General features: G+C 36.1%; 1 protein-coding gene across 1 annotated transcript; it reads left to right on the top strand.

The window, feature by feature from the left end:
• The first annotated feature begins 828 nt into the window (after window positions 1–828).
• On the top strand, window positions 829–19571 carry CLIC2 (chloride intracellular channel 2). The gene is made up of 6 exons (XM_008509990.2): window positions 829–1611; window positions 9531–9640; window positions 9766–9891; window positions 17275–17381; window positions 18073–18254; window positions 19019–19571. The coding sequence occupies exons 1-6, from the start codon at window positions 1555–1557 to the stop codon at window positions 19178–19180; spliced, it is 744 nt and encodes a 247-aa protein (XP_008508212.1). The 5' UTR covers window positions 829–1554; the 3' UTR covers window positions 19181–19571.
• The last annotated feature ends 6165 nt before the right edge of the window (window positions 19572–25736 follow it).

Raw genomic sequence — 25736 nt, 5'->3', positions numbered from 1 at the left:
TTAAAAACACTCAGGATGCAGAAGTGACAAGATTTTGTACTGATTAGATATAAGGAATGGGGAAGAGTGAGGATGCCTCAGACTCAGCATGCTTAAAGTTGAATTCCTGTTGTCCTCCCAAACTTACTGTCCTCCTGTGCTGCTAATCTCAGTGAGTGGATCGGCATCCCGGTACAGAGTAAGCATTTATTAATTGTCTTTGGAGTGAAAGAATAAACGAACAGAGTGAAAATACAGCCAAAAAAGCATTCACCAGGTCCTGCCAAACAGCTGGTCCTAAACTCACCCTCAAGGTCGACTCAGGAGACTTCTACTACAATTTCCTGTTCACTTTACCGACCATTTGGGAAATCAACAGGTCCCACGCCCAGAAGAACACCCACCTTCATATCAGCCACACCTTGCCTAGAACCTGCAGGCGTGGCACAGACCAGGTTTTGCCAAGAGTCTCTTATCCTGTAAATTCTTTACATGGGGGCAACGGCAGGTGCATGTACAGCCCATAAGAGCATGGGGGATGTTTGGTGTTGTAGAAAGAGGGTCGCGATGGTGCCCAACTGATTGATCTATGTTCACTTTGGCTCCAAGCAGAAAGAGACTCTTCCCACCAAAGAGATTTATTAATCCAGGGACCTCCCTCCTCAGTCCTGACAGGGAAAAAACACAGCCACGAGAAACTGCAGATACGGAGCGATCGCTTTGGATATTTTACTGCCGTTCCCAGGGTTGACAAGCAGTTACCCAACTGCTTGTGTTTCCTGATACAGATACCAAAACCAGGAAGTGATCCGTCCCAGTCCACACTTCCCAGAAATAATTACGTGGGGCACGCAAACGACGTCCCCAGACTCAGCCAAACCAGCAAACATTCCCTGGTTATGGAAGAGAAGTGAAATTTGCAACCCAGAAGGGAAATCTGGCTATGTGAGCAGTAGAATTGGGGGTGGAGACATTTGATGAAGTACACTTTTTTAAACCTTTGTTTAGATAGTATCATTAGATAAACATCCTTTTCAATGATAAAACCTAAGTCATTTCTGGTCCTTTCCTGGAAGAGCTTTTTGCTGCTGACAGTTTATAGGAACAGCAATAAGAGGCCATTTTCTGGGCATGGAGCCCAGGATTCAAAGGGAGACTCCAGAAAACATCTGGTTTGCTTGATACATAGAAGCCAGCACTGCATGTGTGTGTTTGCGTGTATGTGTTTCTCCAGTGCTGACTCACGGCATTGAAGCCTCTCTGGAAATACCCCCACCCTTCTAGCCAGCCAGTTTATACACACCCCTTCGACTCCTCCTTGATTCAAATGCTAGGTCAAGAGGAAGAAGGAAACTGAATTCAAGAGCTGCTCTCAAGCATCTAGAATTCTCTGTACCCCACCTCCTGAGAAGAGAGACTAGCCCCAGCTCTGACTCAGACCACTACAAGCTGGGCTCTCCTCTTAAAGTACCAACTTTATTCGAGCCTTTGGATAAAACTGAAAGAAAAGGGTCCACGAGTACTGTGGATTGTGCAGAAGGCAGGGGGCTGGCAGCTGGCAGTATAAACAGAAAGATGGCAGGCCCGAAGTCCAGCATTGAAACAGACCCCGAAATTGAGCTTTTTGTAAAGGTAAGTTTTCTAGCTATAATAACGGCATATAGAATGTATTACTTCTTGACACTGGACCTCAGCTTCTTTAAAAAAGTCAACATTTGGGCTATAGATAGGAAATAATTTTGTACTTGTATTCCTACTCTGAGTCCTAGAGGGATGCGTAGGTGTTTGGTTGCTCTTAGACAACAATAGGAAAACATCTCATCTGAAAAAGGCAAAGAGATATGGTGAAAAGAGCACTAGACTGTTGGTAGTCAGAGCAACTAAATTGTATTCTTAGTGGCTTCCTAAGTAACCTTGAATAAATCCTTCCCTCTCTCTGGACCTTTGTTTCTCCATCTATACAATGAAAGAGGCTGACAAATGATCCTTAAGGGCTTTCCAGCTCTCACAACCTGTGTTTTATGAGGGAGGTTTTAGAAGGGGTGAATGGGGTGAAGAGAGGGCCAAGAAAGGCCTGAGAGCCCCATTCCCACACGTAGCCCAGACAGAGATTCCTTAAATTCTCCCATAATGGATGAATATCACAGCAGGGTCAGATAGACACTAGGGGAGAAAAAAGCCAGGAGTTTGGGTGCCTATTATGTGAGGAGGAGGCATTTTAGAATGCTGCACTTCCTCTTTATGGTCTGCCTTGGGTTGTTTTTTTTTGATGTCTTAACTTTTCAGAAAAACCCTTCGGAAAACCCCTAAAGCAGGAGAAAAGAGCATGTGCTTCTAAATTAGCTCATCAAGAAAAATAAATAATTTTGTATGGGTTATTCCAAGTGGAAATTACATAGTTTTCTAAATCCTTGTTTATATTAACTATTTTTTTCTCTATATTTTCATTGACTATTGGAAGTACTCAGGATGATAATAATAATAACAAACTCATATTTTGCTTGACCCTTTTCTAAACGCTTTACATATATTATCTCATTTAATCCTAATAACAATTTAGGAGATAGGTTACTAGTAGTATCAGTAGTAGTAGTGGTAGCAGTACGCATCATTGTAATTTCTAGATAAGCAACCTAAGGCAACAAAATTTAAGTAAATTCCCTCTAAAACTATATAGTCTCTTGACGACTTACAAAGACATTAAATAGGGTATGCTCACCAAATGTTAGGTAAACATCTGTTAGCCAAAATAATACCTTTACAATTATTTTAAAATATTTAACTGGTCACATACATGCGCCAAGGACATAATCAACCTGCTTTTTCAAAATTATAGGAGAGAGACCCTTGAATGCCTGCATAGCAAAATAATCCAAATATGTGTTTGCTAGGCTATGGGGCATAAGAGCTACTTCTCCTATCTCTGGATTCCAGCAAAATATGTGACTGCTCAGGCATGACATAAATAAGACAGTTTCCTAACTGGCTTTTTACATCTACCAATTCTAAACCAGAGATAATTTTCCTTCATAGGGTAACTAAAGTGTTTCTTTTGTCTGTCCTATTCATTCAATCCAATCAAACTCCTCTAACCAGTTGTTGGCATTGATCTGTGTGTTTATCTTCATAGACTTCCCATATTTGGGTGGTAATCTGGACAGGAGGAATTAGCAAATCACACATTGGATGAGCAAATGCTTAATTAAGTAACAGCTTTCAGGTTAAAATAATCATTTATTGAGTACTTACTATATGGCAGGCACTGTGCTAAGTGGTTCATTATTAACCCTATTTTACGGATACAGAAAATAAAGCAAAGAGTAGCTGAGTAACTTTGTCCAATGTCACATAGCTAGTGAATGGCAGAGTTAGGATCCCACTCCTTTAAAATAGCTATGTCTACTGTTATTCAATTGTTTTCAATTGAGCAAACTTTTTAGTAAAATTTTCCAGAATTTCATCAGATAGAATCCTTTAGGTGTAGGCTAATCTAATGACATTGATGTAAATCAGATTTTCTGGAAGAATCTTGAGTATCATTTGGTCCAGGTTTTGTTTTGTTTTGCTTTAAGATGTGTTCCACAGATCTCTAGAGGTTTCATATAAGATACTGGAAGGGGGCATAGGGATTAAGGGGGGTAAAAAATGTCAGAGTAAGTTTAAAAAGTACTGCTCTTTACCAATGGTATCTCATTTATAGAAAAGTGGTATCTTTCTAAAGAGTAAATGAGTCTGTGACTTCCCCAGCTACCTTTGGCTGTGGCTTAAAAACCCTACCACAACTTCCCCATACCACTGATAGGATCCCAGCAAGAGATTAAGCACTCTCCAGTCACAATTAAGAGTTTATATCACAGCACCTATGTGTTCCACGTAGTCAGTGAAAACATTTCCTTTCAGCTCTAAATGATTTGGGCCAGATTTATATCCAGGAACTAAGAACAAAGGATTTTCTAACACACATTTTATTTTGTCTAAATGCAGAGTTTATCTTATTGGTTTGTTGTTCATTGTTAAATGGAGTTTTTGTGTTCTCTACCAAACACTCTAAAATTTAGTTTTAGTAGATTTGTACATAACATTATCTAATCTAACATTTGGGCCAAAATTCTGAGTGTAATATTTTTGTCAAAAGCATTTTATCTACGTGGGAAAGAAAAAACAGATGATGCTCTTCTCTGAACATTCAGACCATTTTCAAACTCTCTTAGAACTATCATAAAGACTAATAAAAAAATCCAACAAAACTATTAGATGGTAGAAAGAAGTGTTTAAGACGGTGGGTTCTAGAGTAGACAGCCCTGGATTTGCTATGTGACAAGAGTATATAGATCACCAACGCTTGTCTAGCTGAGTGTATTTGAGCAAGTCAGCTTCTCTGAGCCTCAATTTCCTCATCTGTAAAACAAGAGTAATAACAGAATCTACCTCACAGGATCATCTTCATTGTGAGCATTAAATAAAACAAATACGTAAAACACAGTGGCTGTTAACATAGTAAACACTCAATAAATGTCATATTGTGGTTATTATTTTTCATGTTTAGAAATTTAGATCACAAACACAAAGAGAAAAAGTTGTTTTGATAAATGATCACATCCCGTGTTTTCCAGCTAAAGATACACTACTTAAGAGGTAGGTAATTCATCAATCAGGTTAGAGAATTTACATCCTAAAATTTTATGTGATGGCACTTTAAATCAGCATATTATAAACAGAAAAAAAAAAACCTTCAGTTTTCCTGTAAAACTACTACATTTCCCCCACACCTCACTGTTTTTCCTTTCCTTTTGCCAAAGGCGATCCACCCTTCCTGCTATATCTATCATCAGACTCCATTCTTCTTCCTGCTTCCCACCCCCAATCACGTTTCCACTCACTAACCCCATTTATGATTGGATCTTTAGTCTGGCTTCTGTTACAAAAGAAATGCAGCTGCAAAGGTTGGTTGCCTCTTCCCATTCCTCTTCACTCCCTGACATCACAAAATAGCAACAATAAACACTATTTCCTCTGTCTCATCCTCTGCTAGGGAAAAGAAAATTTGCCAAAAAAATAGAATTATGCCTAGGTCTTCTGGGACCTTAATATTTCTAGAAATGACAGATCAGAGCAGCTGTAAGAAGAAGTACCCTTCATTTCCTTCTACAGACAGAGGTGAAAGAGAAAAAAAACTAGGTCCAAGAGATGAGAGATGCTGATGGCTTGGCCTTGGGTAGCTAGCACCTAACAATGTCAGACAGATAGTAAGCATCAAATAAACATTAAATGAGTGAATGATGTAATAACCATGGCAAATGAGAGAACTGAATTTATTTAGAGATATTTATAGGTAAAACGGACAAGAATTAGTGTTGGATTCAATGTTGGGGATGAAGCAGAAGGATTATCCCCAATTTTCTAGTTTAGGCAACTGGGTGGATGCTGTTTTGTCTGCTCAGGCTGCCATAACAAAATATCATAGATTGGGTGGCTTAAACTACAAACATTTATCTTCTCACAATTCTAAAGGCTGCTTGTCCTAAACCAAGATGCTAGGATCGTCGGTTTCTGGTGAGAACTCTCTTCTTGGCTTATGGATGGCTGCCTTTTCTCTATGTCCTTGCATTGTGGGGACAGAGAGAGGAAACATGCTTTCTGGTCTCTTTTTATAAGAGCATTATCCCATCATGAGGGCTCTATCCTCATGACCTCATCTATACCTAATTACTTCCCAAAGTCCTTACCTCCAAATACCATCACATTAAGGAGTTAGTGTTGCAATATACGAATTTGAGGGGGAACACAATACAGTCCATAGCATAAGGGAGTGCCATCCACTGGAGTAGGAACCGTAAAGAGTAGGTCACTGTGTGGTGTAAAGAAAAGGGAAGAAATTCCGTTTTGGGCATGTGGCGATTAGGGTGTCTAAAATCTGGATCTCACATGAGGACACTACATCAGTTATAGGCCTCTCAAGAAGTGGCTGCCTTTTCTTCCTCATTCCTGTTACCACTGAGTCTGGAGATGGGGTAGGTGTCCCTTAAGTATCCTTACTCCTCATTCCTGTTTCCAGACAATTCTACCTCACTCATCCAGAGAAATACCTAGGTTGAGTCTCCTAAAATCAGACTAAACCACACATTAACCTTCTTTGTTATAGTAGTTTTCCAAACCCCGGGCCACTCTCCCTTATTTCCTGAGGATTTTAGCTCCAGATCAGTGTCACTCTCTTCAACACTATTCCTATCCTAACTCTTGGTGACTTTAACATCTACACAGGTGACTCTTACAATACTCTGACCTCTCAGATCCTTGACGTCCTCTCCTCCAGTGATCTTGTTCTTCACCATCTCTTAGGCACCTCCTTCCATGGTCATACCCTTATCTTTGTCATTGCAACATCTGTAAGCCATGCATAATATCATTTATTTGAGGAGTTTTGTTGTTCTGCTTTTTTAACTTTTCTGTTCTAATAGACATTATTGAGGTATAATTTACATAAAATAAGGTGCATTTATTTGAAGTGCACAGTCCAATGACTTTTGGCAAATGTATACCCACATGTAACCACCACTCCAATCAAAATATAAAATAGTTCCATCACCTCAGAAAGTTCCTTCGTGTCTCTTTGCTATGAATCTTCCCCACTCTACCCCGCTACTCCCCTGCTAGGCAATCACTGATTTGCTTTCTGTCAAAATATGTTGATTTGTATTTTCTAGAATTTTCTATAGACTGAATTATACACTAGGGTCCTCTTTTTTGGTCTGGCTTCTTTCACTCACCATAATTATTCTGAGATTTGCCTACATTGTTGTGTGCAACAATAGCTCATTCCTTTTTGTTACTGAAGTCTTCCATTGTATGGATGTAAAAGGTTTATCCCTTCACCCATTGAAGAACATTTGGGTTGTTTCCAGTTTGGGGCTATTGTGAATAAAGTTGCTATAAACTTTTACGTACAAGTCTTTCTATGGCCATATGCTTTCATTTCTCTTGGGTAAATACCTAGGATTAGAATTTCTGAGTCACATGGTAGGTACATTTTTAACTTGGACAAACTCTTTATAAAGCAGTTGTACCATTTTTTACTCCCAAGAATAGTGTATCAGTTCCAGTTGCTCTACATTCCTGCCAATACTTGGTATGGTCTTTTTAATTTCTGCTATTCTAATGTGTGTGTGGTGGTATCTCATTGTGGTTTTAATTACATTTACCTGTTGACTAATGATGTTGAGCATCTTTTCATGTCCTTATTTACTATCTGTATATCTTTTATGTAGTGTTTAAACCTTTCACCCATTTTTAAGTTGGATGGTTTGAGTTGTAAGAGTTCCTTATTCATATATTTTATATATTTTGGATACAACATGCTTTTTATTTTCTTGACAGTTCTTTCGAAAAGCAGAAGATTTTAGTTTTGATGTAGCCCTTTTTCTCTTCTCTCCCTCACTCTCTGAATCCCAGTCACATTGACCTTCTTTCAGTTCCTTATGTGTGATATGCTCCAACCTGTTGCAAGGCCTTTGGATATGCTATTACCTCTGTTTAGAATGCGCTCTTCATGCCAATTCACCTAGTTAACTCACTTATCCTTTGAACTCAGTTCAGATGTGACTTTTTCAGAAAATGCCTTCCCTGACAAACCCCATATAGACTGTGTTTCTCTGTTACACACACTCATAACGTGCATGTCCTTCCTTCAAAGAATTTATTTCAGTTTAAAGCTGAGAGTTAATTTGGGGGACTATTTTTTATTTTAATCTATTTTTTGTAGATAAAATGTCTGGGCTATGTTAAACACACAATTATTTGTTCAGTGAATATTTATTGGGAGAGTGGATGAATGAATGAAAAATGGAGGGCCCATGGTTAAACTCAAGTATATATAAAATTTCAAAACAGAAAAGTGTGCTGTTTTCCATCAGTCAGAGAAAGACAGATTTTTTTCAAATAATTTTATTGAGATTATAATGGTTTACAACATTGTGTAATTTCGGGTGTACATTATTGTTTATCAGTTTCTGAATACACTTCATCGTGCTCACCCCCAGTAGTCTAATCTTTATCCATCACAAAACATATGTGCCCCTTTGTCCCTTTCTCCCACGCCCCAACCCTCTTTCCCTCTGGTAACCACTAATCTGTTCTCTTTATCCATGAGTTTTTTTATCTTCTACATATGAGTGAAATCATGCAGTATTGGTCTTTCTCTGTCTGGCTTATTTCACTTAACATCATACTCTCAAGGTCCATCCATGTTGTTGCAAATGGGACTATTTTGTCTTTTTTATGGCTGAGTAGTATTCCATTATATATATATATATATATATATATATATATGCGCCACATCTTCTTTATCCAGTCATCAGTTGATGGGCACTTGGGTTTCTTCCACATCTTGGCTATTGTGAATAATGCTGCAATGAACATAAGGGTGCATAAATCTCTTTGGATCACTGATTTCAGGTCCTTTGGATAAATACCCAGCGGTGGAATAGCTGGACCATATGGTAGTTATATTCTTAATTTTTTCAGTAATCTCCATACTGTTTTCCATAGTGACTACACCAGTTTGCATTCCCACCAGCAATGTATGAGCATTCCCTTTTCTCCACATCCTCTCCAACATTTGTTGTTTTTTGGAAAGATAGATTTTTAAATGAATAGTTTTAAGACAACTATTAACTATTTGCCAAAAAAATAAAAATAAAAATAACAAAGCTGGAGTCCCAATACACTTCTTACACCAAAATAAATTCCAAACAGACGAAACAAATGCAAAAGTGAAACCATAAAATTACTAGAAGAAAACACGAGAGAACGTCTTTATAGTAAAACAAAATAAAGTAATTTTTTAATAATCTTGATGCACATAATGGCTATGTAAGTAGATCAGGAAAACCAGACTGCATAGAGGAAAATAATGGTAGATTTTATGTAAAATTTAAGTTTTACTTAAGGCCTGTTTTTAAAATCACCTGTAATATGTATTTTAAAAAGTTAATATCTTTAGTATACAAGTAATTTTTCCAAATCAATAAGGAAGAAGTCATCACCTTAATAGAAAAATGTAAAATTGTCATTAACAAACAGTTTACAAAATAAGGAAGTCAAATGGCCAATGAACATATGGCAAATATCTTTCAAAAAGGATCTATCAAAATAGAAAGTGCACATACTCTCTTTACCCAGCACTCACTTCAAGAATGAACTCTAAACAGGATAATCTCAGAAGTGGAACAAGTTATATGCCCAGAAATATTTGTTGCTAAAGTATTTAGAATAGCAAAAATTTGGGAATATTGTAATGTCTATTAATAGGAAATGTATAAGTTATATAAATTCTGGTAATATACAAAATTTATCAGTAGTAGTACTCATCACACTTGTAATTTTACATACAATGAGATTATTTGATTCATTATCTCTCTCTACCCACAGATGGTAGAATCCATGAGATTAAGGACTTCTAACTTTGTCTCTATCAACTAGCTCATTTCCAAGGAGGCACTCAATACATACTCGTTGAGCAAATGAATGAATGAGGTCTTTCTTTATCTTAATAGGCTGGAAGTGATGGAGAGAGTATTGGAAACTGTCCCTTTTGCCAACGCCTTTTTATGATCCTCTGGCTTAAAGGAGTTAAATTCAATGTGACTACTGTTGACATGACCAGGTAAGAGAAATCAAGACATGTCTCTTTTTGGGGATTGAAATCGGTAGACACTAATACAATGTTGGTGTTTGTATAATGTGTACTTTATCTAGAGGCCTAACTATGCTTATTTTCAATAATCATAGAAAGCCCGAAGAGCTGAAGGACTTAGCTCCAGGTATCAATCCTCCCTTCCTGGTGTATAACAAGGAGTTGAAAACAGACTTCATTAAAATTGAGGAGTTTCTAGAGCAGACACTGGCTCCTCCAAGGTACAGCATTTAACAGGATACTATTGTTCTTGAGATAATCTATTTTATTGGCCTATTTATTGCAGATTGATGATTCTTCTAAATATCTATTTTTCAATGTTAGACCTCTTTTGCTATCTTTCTAGAAAAGTTTGAAAAGAACCCCCTTCATCACTCCATATATTATTAGAAAACTTTGCTATAGAATTATTTATTTAATATATGTAAAGCTATTAAAACTTTATGAGCTGTAGGTATTAGGGAAGGGCAAAGGATAGACGTGGAAACCTGGGAAAGGTGGGTAAGTTTGGGCCACCTTTAATTTCAGTCACTTTATCTGATCCATAATGAAGTTTGGGGGCATTTATACTGGTAGAAATCAGACATTTTATTGTAGAATCCTCAGAAGGTCTTCAATTTTGAAATAGACTTTAATTCAGTCTGATCTCTTAGCTCTGCAGGTTGGGAAATATTATGTCTAGTATGCATAAACTTTCCCATTCAACTTCAAATACACAAAGATGATAGATATAACATTTCAAAATATTTTTTTAAAACACATAGCATACTTGAAATAAGGAAGTAAGTTCGCTGTGGGCTAGAAATAGAGAAGGAACCCATAGTGGGGTAGGAGTGAGAGTGTGTGGTAATAACACTGTATAGCCCATGAGGACTGGTCATGACTAGGCCTTCACATCACTGATGGCATAAGGGCAAAACATATCCAACACAAGCTAGAGGCCAGGAAACAAGTCTTACACAGTTAACCAGAGGCCAGAGCTGCACTATCTACTCTTGAATGACAGCTTTATATCTCTGCCCACTCAGGATAGTGCCTAGAAAAAGAATCCTGCTGTATTCATTTTTTTTATTGCTGGGCAACAAATTAACCACAAACTCAGTGTCTTAAAATGACACTCATTTATTATCTCACAGTTTTCATTGGTCAGGAGTTTGGCTGTGAACTTAAAACTGCTCTAAAAAATAAAGTCTTGAGCCAGCCCTGATGGCCTAGTGGTTAAAGTTCAGCATTCTCACAGCTTCAGCAGGCTGGGTTTGGTTCCCAGGGGTGGAACCACACCACCCGTCTGTCAGTTGCCATGCTGTGGCAGCAGCCCACATAGAAGAACCAGAAGGACTTACAACTAGGATGTACAACCGTGCACTGGGGCAAGTCTTAATCATAAAATATATGTATATATATATATATATATATATATATATATGATGAATGAAAGGTTCTATCAGTCCATAGTTCTTCCTACATAAGAAACTAAAGATACTATGTTAGATTCTCCTCTGTGTGCCTATACTAGGTTTCTTTCACCTATTATTGATGGCTTCTTAGATTTTAAGCTCCTGCTCCAAGTTTCTCCTACAAGTATTGAGTTTTATTTTGTTCTTTTCTTCCCCTCCATTCTCCTCTACTACTCCCTCCCCTTACACCATCCTTTTCTTGCTCCCAAAGGTAACTAGTGAAAAAATCTATTGTGTATCTTTCCATGCCTTTTTCTATGTTCATATAAGCATAACAATAATAAGCATAATTTACTTTATAAATATTACATCTTGCTTATCTCACTTCAAAGAACATTGTTAATATCCTTCAACTCTACTGGTATAGATTTAACTCATTGTTTTAATGGCTGCATAGTAATCCTTGTCACAGAAGTGCTACAAGTTGCTAAACTATTTCTCAACTGATGGACATTCCCTTTCCTTCCAGTTTTTTACCACTACAGATAATGCTATAAATAGCATTCTTGTTCATATGTCCTTATATACCAGTGTTTTTATTCCTATGGAATATATTCCCGGGAGCAAAATTCAAATAGTACATATTTTTTTAATTTTTACTACTTTACTCATCAATGTATGAGAGTACACTTTTCCCACATATCTGTAATACTATGTGTTATCCCTCTTTTTAAATTTGTGCCAATATGATGAGTGTAGTGATATCTCATTGGTACTTTAATTTGCATTTCCCTGAAAGATAGGTGAATTTGAGCATCTTTACACATGTTGGTTGATCATTTGGTTTTGTTCTGTGAATCATCTTGTCAAATCCTACCGATTTTCTATTAGCTTGTATATCAGTTAAGGATTGCATTCAACTCTGGTAACTAGAGATCCAAAAAGTAGTGGCTTAAATAAACATGAGTTTTATTCTTCTCAGATAATAAGAAGCCAAGAATGAGGCATTGTAGGGCTGGAATGGCAGCTCCATGATTTCACTGGACACCCAGGCTCTATTTCTTCTCTGCCATCCTTCAGGTGAAGCTTCCAGTCTCAAAGTTAACTCGTGGTGACAATATCTCTGCTATAATTCCAGGCAACAGATATAGCTCCCACATAGGAAGAAGGAGAAAGGCAAAGGACAAAAGATGCAAGCCAGCTTTAAGGTACTTTCACAGAAGCCACATTCAACAATTTCCATTTATAACTCATTATCCAGAAGTAATTCACAGGGTCATATCTAAGTACAAAGGGGGGCAAGGTAATGTAGTTTTTATCCAGGTATATTGCCACCCCTAACAAAACAAGTTTCAGTTAGTAGACAGAAAGAAACCAAGAAGCAGAAAAATAAAGGGGTACATAACTATATCATTTACCATAGTCTGCTCCTCTAACCATCCAAATAAATATGTGCATCCTTCTTCCCATACATGGAACACACTTACTCCCAAGAGAGAGAACTTCCAACTCTCATACAGTTACTGCATCCAGCTCACAGTCCAGGATTTTTAGATGATGTGAAACATCTCCGTAAGGTACTAATGGTCAAGCAATCAAATAAAATAAAAGACAAGTTGTCTCCACTCACTCCTTGCACACTCAATATTCAATGATGGAGCAGAAATTGGATAATTGGAATAAAAACTCCCATTTTAAAAAGGGAACATAGGATAAGACACACTAATCACTCGGTCATAACAGTTGCCATTGTTGGAGAAATAGTTGAAAGATTATTTTTAAGTTTTGGTTTTATAAACAATGCTAAAATCAACTTTCTTTTTACAAGGCTCTGTAGAGTGGTTATTTAGTCTGTGATGTTGTTAGATGTGGGAGCCCTTCCATATAAACTTCTTATCTAATTTTTAAAACCTATTAGATATCCACATCAATGAAAATGGTAGAGTAGGGAACTCCAAAATCCATCCCTCCATAAAAGTAATGCATAGCCTGGCAAAAACCATAAGAATCAACTTTTCCAGAACTCTAGTGGAACCCTGAAGAATTGACTGAAGGATCTGCCTTTTTTTCACCTACTTTGGAGCTTCTCTAGGCATTTGTGAGGCAGCTTCCCTAGCAGCATTTGTAGAAGGCACTTAAAAGCAAATGTATTAGCCACTGCCACGTGGGGCAATAACACTTGGGGAAAGCAATAGACATATTGAAAAGCTTGGGAAGAAAGAGGCTGGGACACTTCAGGGATATTTAGAGGAATAAGGCCTTTAAAAAGCATTCATGTATTCTAGGAAATCTAGAAATCCATACACATGTCCAAGTAGGGACTTATGCTCAGAAAAAGGTTTGAGAAGACCCTAAGCTCTCACTTCTAGCTGAACTTCAGGCATCATGCAAGCAGAAAGTGATGGCTAAGGCAGAACTGCAAACTGCGTACCTAAGTGTTGAAGGAGTGCCCCAAGACAGAGCCAGCCTGCAAAGACTGGGAGAGCTTTTTTTCTTTCTTGGTTTCTTTGCTTTGGTTCTAAGAGTTTAAGGACATCTCTGTCAAATGAATAACTGACCAAGGATAATGGGACAAAGATTTCAGTAGCTGTACACAACAAAAAACACAGACTTTACAAAATTACTTCAGAAAATTCACTGAATGAATAAAGGGCAACACCCATAACGAGCAGCAATAACAGACTCTGGGGAAGGGAAGAATCTGGTTTCCAGATATCCCATATTAAAATATTCAAGTGTCCAGTTTTCAAGAAAAAAATACTAGACATGTCAAGAAACAAGAAAGTATGGCCCATTCATGGGGAAAAAAGAAATTAATAGAAATTGTCCCTGAGGAAACCCAGATACTTGATTTAATAGACAAAGACCATAAATCAACTATCTTAAATATGTTTAGAAAGATAAAGAAAACCATGAACAAAGAACTAAAGTAAACCAAGAAAACAATGTCTCAACCAAGAGAGAATATCAATAAAAAGATAGAAATTATAAAAAGGAACAAATAGAAATTCTGGAGTTGAAAAGCATGATAATTAAAATGAACAATTCACTAAAGGGTTTCAACAGAAGATTTGCACAGACAGAAAGAGTCAACAGAACTGAACATAAGTCAATTGATATTATCCAGTCTGAGGAAAAGGAAGAAAATGAACAGAACCTAACAGATCTATGGAATACCACCAAATGTACCAAGATATGTATAATGGAAGTCCCAGAAAGAGGACAGAGGGAAAAAAGCAGAAAGACTATTTAAAGAAATAGTGGCTGAAAATATCCCAAATTTAAGGAAAGATGTAAATCTACACATCCAAGAAGGTTAATGAACTCCAAGTGGAATAAATTCAAAGAGATCAACACCAAGATACATTACAATCAAGTTATCTAAAGCCAAAGCCAAAGACAGAATCTTGAAAGTAGCAAGAGAGAAGTGTTTCATCATACAAAAGGGATTCTCAATAAGACTACCAGATGATTTTTCATCAGAAACCATGGAGGCCAGAAGGCAGAAAGATGACATAAAGTGCTGAAAGAAAAAAGTCAACCAAGAATTCCATATCTTGCAAAACTATCCTTCAAAAATGAAGTTAAGATATTCCACATGAACAAAAACCAAGGGATTTTGTTACTAGTAGACAAGAAATGCTATAGGGAGAGCTTCAGGCAGAAATAAGAGGCAACTAGACAGTAACTCGAAGTCATATGAAGAAATAGAGAGCACCAGTAAAGGAGAAAAAAGCACATGATCATCTCAATTGATGCAGAAAAAGCATCTGACAAAATCGAACACTATTTCATGGTAATACTCAACAAACTAGGAATAGAAGGGAGCTTCCTCAACCTCTTTTTGAATATAGTGGCCCCTCAGGCAAGGGAAACAAAAGAAAAAATAAACAAATGGGACTACATCAAACTAAAAAGCTTCTGCACAGCAAAGGAAACCATCAACAAAACAGAAAAAGAACCTAACAATTGGGAGAAGATATTTGCCAATCATATATCCAATAAGGGGTTAACATCCAAAATATATAAAGAACTCACACAACTCAACGACAAAAAAACAAACAATCCAATTAAAAAAAGGGGCAGAGGATATGAACAGACACTTTTCCAAAGAAGATATACAGATGGCCAACAGACACATGAAAAGATGTTCAACATCATCAATTATTAGGGAAAGGAAAATCAAAACTACAATGAGATATCACCTCACACCCATCAGAATGGATATAATTAACAAGACAAAAAATAACAAATGTTGGAGAAGATGTGGAGAAAAGGGAATCTTCATATGCTGGTGGTGGGAATGTAAACTGGTGCAGCCACTATGGAAAACAGTATGGAGATTGCTCAAAAAATTAAGAATAGAACTACTATACAATCCAGGTATTCCACTGCCAGGTATTTATCCAAAGAATGAGAAAACACTAAGTTGAAAAGATATATGCACCCTTTTGTTCATTGCAGCATTATTTACTTATTAATAATATTCCACTGCATATATATATATGTGTATGTATGTATATATATATATATACACACACCACATCTAAGTGTTTTGTTTCAGTTTGTTTTCATTTTTTCATGTGGTTCTATACCTTTTGTATTAAATTATTTCTAAATATTTTATGCTTTTGTCATTATTATAAATGGATTATGCTAGTAATATCTATTTCTATCTGGTTATTGCTAGCACAGAAAAGTTATTTTTCTAATGTTTGACTTGTATTTAGCCAACTTGCCAAAATAGCTCATTAATTCTAGTAATTTTTCCTTTTCTAGATATACAATTATATTGTTGCTTCTCTTCCAATAATTACAGTGATTGCTTTATGTTATTGTCTTCCTCCACTTGCTAGAAGCTCAAAAACAGTGAAAAAATGGGCAAAAACTCTATGCCCTAGTAGAGCCTACATTCTAGTTGGGGAATATAGTAAATAAGCAAGATAAAAAGCAAAACATAAACTATTTTAGATAGTGATAAATACTAAGAAAAAATAAAGCAAGGGAGGGAAGTAGTGGGTGTTAGGGACAGGGGTGAGGTTGCAATGTCAGATAGGGCAGCCAAAGAAAGGCCTCATTTAGGAGGAGCTATCAGAAAAAAAGATCTGAAAGAAGAGGAGGAGCAGGCCATGTGCATATATGAGAGAAAGCACTCCATTTAAGGGCAGACCAAGTGAAATGGCCCTGGGGCGAGAGCTTGTCAGGCCTGTTTGAAGAACAGCAAGGACGTTAGTGTTGAGTGAAGAAGAGAGTAGGAGATGAGAGCAAAGAGGTAAGGTGGAGTCAGATCGCATTGGGATCCGAATCTGAATGGGATGGGGACAGTGCAGGGTAATGAGTAGGGAGAGACATAATATGACATATTTTAACATGATTGCTCTGTCAGAAAGTGGAGAAGAGTCAGGGAGTGTGGGGGACAAGCACAGGAGTGGAAAGAATAGTCGAGAAGCTGTTTCAGTAATATAAGCTTTGGAGTGGGCAGTGGGCAGTGGGGGTGATGAGAAGTGGACAGATTCTGGGTGCATTTCGAAAGGTAAGCTGGCTGGAGTTGCCAATGGATCAAATGTGGGAATGGAAAGAAAGAAAAGAATCAAGGAAGATGGCTAAGTGTTTAGTCTGACCATTTCTAGTTGCTAGAGGGGTTTTTTTATGAATATGAATTGATTTCCACTGAATATTTTTTCTTCATCTATTCATGATCATATGGTTTTCCTTTTTGTTAGTGACCAATTACATTACTACATTACTTGATTTTATTATGCTAAATGAACTTTGTATTTCTAAGAGGAAGACATCTTGGCTACTTTTTTCCATTGTCTTCACCCTCTTTATTCCTTCATTTGTTTTGTAAGGTAAAATATTTGAAGTCATATTTTTTCCTATTAGTTACCTTTGAAAATGTATCATCACCATATCTTCTGCCAAATAGGCTTTTAGGAGCAAGTTTGGGGACCTAACTACCATTTGAAACATTGTTTCTACACCTAAATGAGTTTTAAATTCCAAACAGCTGATTTCCCAGAGCACTTTAGAAACTAAAGTATTCTGAGATTGGGAAAAATACATATTTCCAATGAGAGATTTCTCGGGACCTTCAGTTTCCAGCACAATTTTCCAAAACTTTCATTCTCAGTAGAGTGCAAGCTGGGACACCTGGTCTCTGTCTTGTTATGTGTAAATGATAGTGCAGTGACGTTTCTTTTTAAGGTATCCTCATCTGAGTCCCAAGAACAAGGAGTCCTTTGATGTTGGCTGTAACCTCTTTGCCAAGTTTTCTGCATACATTAAGAATACACAAAAGGAGGCAAATAAGAGTAAGATACCTTTCTTTAAATCTCTCTGTCTTTCTCACTTGCTCACTCTCACATTCTCAACTCAGCTAAAATAGGATTTTCCTGAATATACAGTATATGTTGGGGAATACCCTTCCTCTCATTCTCTGTTCTCTCCTCTGAAATTCCCTTGCATGAAGTTTTATTAGATTTAGAACTCAAGATTCAATATGGCAATTACCAGCTTAGCTCAATTACAGCATTAACATGCCAGAAGTGAACTAACCGCAGGACTATATTTCTTAGCCCCTCAACTTTCCCAGTCTTGTTTACCTTTAAGGTTTCTTAAACCATAGCACTACCATCTCCCACAACATTCTTGAATAGGTTTACTATCCTCTGAATCATGAGAACTATTAATATCTGACTCTACTTTCTGATTCTTCTGTGTTGAATGATAGCATGCCTCACTTTTCTTTCTCTTTTTGACTCTCCTCTCAATGCACCTCCTCAATAAAAGTCCAAAAATATTTCCACTCACCACTTGATTAACATCTGACTCTATCTTATCAGTGGGTAGTTGAGTGTTCTAGTTAACTATTTAGATTTTGAAGAGCCAGTGTAAGCAATGTGTATAGATAGAGAAGTCTAAATGTGTGAAAAGCATATTGAGAATGTATTTAGTCATGAAGACAATATATTTATAAGTAACCCTGTGACTTCATTGCCTCAGATTTTGAAAAATCTATGCTCAGAGAATTTAAGCGTCTGGATGACTACTTAAACACCCCACTTCTGGATGAAATCGATCCAGACAGTGCTGAGGAACTCACTGTTTCCAGAAGATTGTTCTTAGATGGAGATCAGTTGACACTGGCTGACTGCAGCTTGTTACCCAAATTGAACATTATTAAAGTGAGTGTTTATAGGGCGGGCTGAATGGTTTGTGAAGGGTTTGGGAGTTGGCAGCATGAAGCACAGTGACCATTCAGTGTGAGATTGTTACATGATGGCTTTGTCATCGTCATCATACATAGTGTATATCTCCTTTTTCTCCTCAGAGGAAAAATCCATAATGATCTCCTCCAGGAAGCATAATAACCTTGTTTATTTCTTCCTAAATCAGAAGGTATTTTCTACTGTCTTGTCTATAAAACAAGGGTAATATTACCTATTTCACAGAATTGTTTAAAAAATTAAATAAATTAAGGCATAACAAGTGATAAATGATGTGGGCTATTAATATTATTGTGATAATTTAATCAATGATTTAACAAATTTTTATTGAACAGAACTTATTCTGTCTCAGGTCCTATGTGTCTATGTGTCTATGTCAGACACAGAGATTACATAAAGAAATAGGACACAGTAAGGACCCTAAACAAATTCTTAGTTTATTGGGGAGATATATGCTCTTTTTCTGTGCTTCCTTCTTCTAAACATATTCATAATTAAATACAGCGTAAATGTAAATATGATTGCAAGAATATAGCTTTGTTTATATTTGACAAAACATTAAAGTAGTAAATCCAAAATTCTTGTTTATTTTGTAGTCCTTTCTGTGTAGATAACATGTCCTCAAAGATCTTGACTTTTGAGATATGTTTCTACACACTGGGCATGTTACTGTAGCCTTTTACCACCAATTGCATTTTTCTCTTTTTTCCCCCAAATCCTAGGTTGCTGCCAAGAAATACCGTGACTTTGACATTCCAGCAGAATTCTCAGGTGTCTGGCGCTATCTCCACAATGCCTATGCCCGTGAAGAATTTACCCATACATGTCCTGAAGACAAAGAAATTGAAAATACCTATGCAGGTGTGGCTAAACAGAAGAGTTAGGACATCTCGTTCAGTAGAAAAAAACTCTTTTCACTTGCTATCATATTAGAAAGCTTTTTGGAAATAAGAATATGGGAGATATTGTTTCCTCTATCCAACTCTCTTACAAAAAAGAACACTGTATTTTCTGTATCTAGTGAGTCCAAACTATCTGCCCACTGTGTATCTTAAAGGTATTCACATTTTCACTCCATTTTCTTTGTTCCTATGGTATATCTACCACAATCTTAAATTACGTGGAAAGCATCAAGATTTTTTACTATATGATTGAATTCCTAGAATGCATCATGTGTAAGCTCAACAGACGGCTGAAGAGCCACAATCTCAAACTGCTCCTTAGAAACATTTCCATCTAAATCATTAAAACAATTTTACATTTTTATTAGTTTAATACCTGGATGAATTTATTTCTGATATGAATAACGAAGTCAGAGAGTGAGCATATCAGAGAGGCAAATCCTTAAAAAATGAGTTAAAAAAATCAAATCTAGGAAGAGATCAGCACCAATGGGTCTTAGCATGGGATTCAACACCTAGAAATATGACTGCTTCATAGTCAGAGATGACAATATGACAATATAATCTAAATTATACTGTCAAATGAGCAAGCATTCATTGGATAAAACATAACAATAATTTTTTTAAGACATCCAGGTTGCTGAAGACAATGGTGACTGCTTTGGTCTGTATCTCCTAATATTTCCTTCAAAAGCAGTACAAAATAACAAGAATAAATTTTAAAAGGCACTGAAACCACATGGTAAACAAAACTTGAAGACAGAAAAATCCCTAAACCTCAATATAACTCTAAGTTTAAAAAAAAGAAAAGAAAACACCAAAGCCCAGCAAATACTCTCTCACATTCATGCTTCACTACAAATTTTTGCAGTGAGCAAGAGTGGGCTGAGAAAAACTGTAGGGAATAGGGTTGATCTAAAATCATTGAAAAAAAAGAATAAGTCCACCTAAAGTATGAAAATATTTTTTAAGTGCCCTGGTGGACCAGAGCATGGAGTACAGGAAAGTAACTTAAAAGTACGCACAATTTGAAGTAGCAGTTTTCAAAAGGCATGGTTTCTAGGGAAGAAATAAAAGGCAAAAAATAAGTGAGAAACAACCTTCAGTAATTGGGTGTTGAAGGGTAAAAATAAAAGTAAAAGGAGAACATTTAGGGTCCTACAAGAAAAAAGAGAATCAAAAAGGGTAAAAGAAACACAACTCCTCCCTTCACCACCAAAAAATAATAAAGGCTCTGGAACTGGGTACACTGGAAGAAGGTGGTGTGCCTTTAAACTAAGACTATTATAAACCATCACAAAACCACAAAAAACTAGAAGACTCCTCAACAAATCTGTACAGAGTTGTTACCAAAAATTCAGAAAAAAAATTCAACACACCTCAATTGGTAACACACTCCATTTCAGAAAAGAACTACGAAGCAGGAAAAAAAACCTGCAAGACAACATTCCAAATTTAATTAAATGTATGCAAACAAATACCTGAGGGTATGAAATAAATCACCCTGATTCAGACTCTCAGTCAGAAAAAATAAAAAACTGACCAAGCTAAAAAAATAAGTGGAAGAAAAACACAAAATTATCTCAGAAGTGAAGATAAATTAAAAGGTTCCCAAGGGAAAACAGACTCAAGAAACTTTAATAAGGTCATTCAAAAAGGCAGAAAAATAACTGAGAGAATGAAATGAAATAAAGAAGGAAGTGAAAAAGACTAGAAAGAAACTGGTGAATTGAAAGAGAAGCAAAGGGCCAGCCCTGTGGCACAGCGGTTAAGTGCGCACATTCCGCTTCGGCAGCCCAGGGTTCGCTGGTTGGGATTCTGGGTGCAGAAATGGCACCGCTTGGCACACCATGCTGGGGTAGGCATCCCACATATAAAGTAGAGGAAGATGGGCACGGATGTGAGCTCAGGGCCAGTCTTTCTCAGAAAAAAGAGGAGGATTGACAGTAGTTAGCTCAGAGCTAATCTTCCTCAAAAAAAAAAAAAAAAGAGAGAAGCAAAGAAGATCTAGCAGTTGTATAATTGGAATCACTGGGGAAGAAAGACAAAACAAGGTAACAGAACTAAAAGTTAAAATATTTAAAACTATAATCCAAGAAAATTTTCCAAAGTTGAAGACCTAAGTCTACACATTGCAAGGTCCCACTGGGTTCCTGGGAAAATTATCCAAAGTTGTCAATTCCAAGACATAGCCTAGTAAAACTATAGACATGAAAGATAAAGAAAACATATCTTCCAGTCCTCTAGGCAAAAACATCAAAAAACTTATGAAGGCAGATGAATTAATCTAGCATCAGACTTTCCAAAAACTACATACAAAGCAAGGCAACAATGAAGCAGTATTTTCAAGAAATTCAAGGAAAGAAAGTGTGAACCAAGGATTTTATATACAGTGAAGCTAGTCTCCAAATATCAAGGCTATAGAAAAAGAAAAAGTTTTAAACAAATCAGAACTTAGAAAATTCTGTACCAATGTGCCCATAAGCAATTTTAAGAAGGTATAAGTATAATAGTTATGTAAACGTTACTGCTAGGGGAAGCCATGTGATGGTTTTGTACCTCTTTGTACAATTTTTGAAACTTCTTTTGATTTATAATTACTTCAAAATAAAAAGTTTCAAAAAAGGAATAAGTACAAAGATAATCACTAGAAAAAAAAAACCTCTCTGAAAGCCAATCTTGTAGAGATGGAAATATATAATATATAACATATCACTTAGATCAATAAATGTGAATGGGCTTAATTCATCTATTAAAAGAAGATTTTCAATTTGACTCACAAAGAAAGTCCCAATAATATGCTGCATGCAAGAGACGATGGAAAACAAAATGCTTCAAAAAATCCAAAAATGAAAGAAGAGATAAAGATGAGAGGATGGTGCAAAAAGACTAGGCAGGGTTCTGCTCTGCTGTACACAGGATTGCTAGGAGTAGGAATCTATTCAATTGTATTAATAACAAAAAAATACACCAGGCAAATGGAAACAATAAGAAATCAGGGGTAGTGATTCTTATATCAGATAAAGTAGAATTCAAGCCAAAAAACATTGAATGTGACAAAGAAGGGTGCTTTTCGACACTGAAATCCACAATTGAAAATGAATCAAATAACACAGCAACCAGGGGCTGGCCCTGTGGTGTAGCAGTTGAGTGTGGTGTGCTCCACTTTGGAGGCTGTGTTCACAGGTTTGGATCCTGGGTGTGGACCTACATCACTTGTCAGCTGTGCTGTGGCTGTGACCCACACACAAAATAGAGGAAGACTGGCACAGATGTTAGCTCAGGGACAATCTTCCTCAAGCAAAAAAAAAAAACTAAGGAAGATTAGCAACAAATGTTAGCTCAGAGTGAAACTTCCTCAGCAAAAAATTAACACAGCAACCAGTTTTATGAAGCAGAAAATACAGGAGATGCATAAAGTCATAGATAAAAACACGTTAATGATAGGAGACATTAATGTACCATTCTCAGTATAAGTAGGCAAAAAAAGTAAGCAATAATATAGAGGACCTACAGAACATAATTAATAATGTCGATCTTATGCATTTCACATTAATATTAAAAAATACATTTTCTCAGGTGTCCATGAAAGTCACAAAAACTTGATCATAAGTCATAAAGAAAATATCAGTAACTTCCATAAAGTAGAAATATTACAAACAATACCGTCTGATCATAATGCAGTAAAACCAGAAAGTATTGACAAAATATAAAAAAGGGTCTTCTGCCTGGAATTTTTTTTTACAACCCTTCAATTAAACAACTATTGGTTGAAAAGAAAAATACAAAGTAAAAGTACAGAATTTCTAGGCACCAGCCCTAGTGGTTAACTTTGGCGTTCTCCACTTCAGCAGCCTGGGTTCGAGGGTTCACATCCCGGGTGAAGATGTACACTACTCGTCATCCATGCTGTGGTGGCATCCCACATACAAAATGGAGGAAGATTGGCACGATGTTAGCTCAGGGACAGTCTTCCTCAGAAAATGATTAATTAATTAATTAAAAAAATAAAAGTACAGCATTTCTAAAATGAATAATGATGTAAACACATCACAATCTATGGAATACGTTTAAAGCAGTGATCAGAGGAAATATAGCACTACGCACTGTTATCAGTAAAAATGAAAGATTGAAAATAAATTAATTAAATATGAATTTCAAAACACTTTAAAAATTTGCACAGCAATGTGAATATACTTAACACCCCTGGACTGTACAATTAAAAATGGTTAAGATGGTGAATTTTGTGTTACTTTTTTTATTACAATTTTTTTAAAAGATGATCCAAAAGGATCTGAGTGAAGCCCTCCACCCAAAAAAACTAGAAAAAGTACAACAAAGTAAATGAAAGAGAGCACAAGAAATGAACTAGTAGAAATTAATGAATAGAGGGTAGAAAAATAATAGACATACTTAAAGAATCAAAATCCTGTTTTTTAAAGATGAAGAATATAGAAAAACAAGTAGCTAAACTGATCAAAATAAAATAGAGAAAGCAAAAATATACAAAATAAGCAATGGGGAAATAACTATTAAGCAGAAGAAATTTAGGACATAATAAGAGACTACTTTGCAGACCTCTATGCAAATAAGTTGTAAAATCTAGATGATAGAGAAAATTTTCTAGGAAAGTGAAGATAACCAAAAACAATTCCATTAGAGATAGAAAAATTAAAGAGACCAATTTTCATAGAATAAATAGAGTCAATTATTAAGGAACTACCCACAAAAAAGTACCAACGCCAGATGGTTTTGCAGGGGAATTCCACCACACTTTCAAAGACTACATAGTTCCAATGTTTCATAAATTGTTCTAGTTCCTTAAAAGTGGAGGAAAATGTCCTGATCCTTTTTATTAAGTAAATGTATCATTGATAATTAAACCTGGTAAAGATAGTACAAAAATTAAAACTACAGGCCAATATCACCTTTGGATATTGATACAAAAGTAATAAATAAAACATTACCAGCATCCAATCTCATTAATAAAACACACCATAACTAAGTAGGATTTATTCCAAGAATACAAAATTGTTTCATTATTAGTAATAATAATATAATCTTAATAATAATAAAATATATAGACATATATTATTTAGATCTATTAATATGAGATATGATACTAATAATCACCATAAATCCTGAAAAGCCTTAGATAAAATACATCTGATGAAAACACTCAAGAAAGTAGGAATCAATAGTTATGTTCTTATCATAACAGATTATATATACTGCAGTCCTAAAAGCAGTATCTTAATAGGAAATCACTACAAATGTTTCCACTAAGATGAACAACAAGGCAACAATGTCCTCTATCTACTTCCACTACCCTTAAACTTTGTAGCAGAGGAGTTAGCCAATGAAAATGTACAAGAGAAATAAATTAGAGGCACATGAATTGGAAAAGAAGTTAAACTATCTCTATTTACAGACGATCTGATGGGTACCTTTAAAACCTTGGAGCAGGGGTCAGTAAACTATGGCCCACAGGCCAAATTCAGCCCACGGCCTATCCTTGCATTTTTAAATGGTTGGAAAAAATCAAAAGAAAATAATATTTTGTGAAATGTGAAAATTATACAAAATTCAAATTTAAGTGTCCATAAATAAAATTTTATTGGACATAGACACACTGATCCGCTTAGATTTTGCCTATGGATTTTGAATGTTGCACTTTTATGGCACAGTGGAGTGTGGATTACTTTGTTATCAAATTAATGGTAAACTATTGTGTTTATTATGTAATGAGACTATAGCTGTGCTAAAAGAATCCAACATACATTGACGTTACCAGACTAAGTACTCATTACAATATTCCTGACTCATAAAAAAGCAACAGTCAGAAAAATTAGGAACTTTAAATAGGAATGTCTCATCACAACATAACTTCTTTACAAAAATAGAAAAATGAAAAGAGCTTGCAATCAAAATAAGCTATTGAATGGCTCACTTGTTAGCCAAATAAGAAGGTAGGAGAAAAAGGAATGGGCAAAAGTAACTTTGGAAAACAGTGTTTTCACTGGAAAAGATAAGACTAAAGACAAAAGAAACTGTACATAAACGCTGTATCTAAAAGGCAAAGGGGATATGGGTAAACAATTCTGAAACAGCCATATATGTATACTAGGATTGAAAAATAAGTAAATGGATGGTGAATAGAAGAAACCAGGTTTCTCACTGCTTGAGAGAATTTACAAATAAGCAAGGGAGGAAGGCTACAATGATCAGTGTGGTACTAGATTAGATTCAGAGACATCAGAATGTACCTGTGTTTAGCTTAATGTAGATAGAGATTAATAGATACAAAAATAATTATAGATATGTGTATATACATGGGTCAGTATACAGACGTAAATTTCCTAGCTCTGATGGCTGAGAGGGTCCGGAAGCAGTGGTACTCTCATGAGCACTCAGTAGCAACATGAACACTCAGTGCCAAGATATTGGTTTCACACTATTTTCAAGTGAAAGGAACCAATACTCTAGTGCTGGAGCAGAAAAAATATGAGCCTAGAGCATCTTGTAGCACCCGAAAGGA

This window comes from Equus przewalskii, chromosome X (genome assembly GCF_037783145.1).
Source record: "Equus przewalskii isolate Varuska chromosome X, EquPr2, whole genome shotgun sequence".
NCBI lineage: Eukaryota > Metazoa > Chordata > Mammalia > Perissodactyla > Equidae > Equus > Equus przewalskii.
This window is presented reverse-complemented; position numbering and strand designations above follow the sequence as displayed.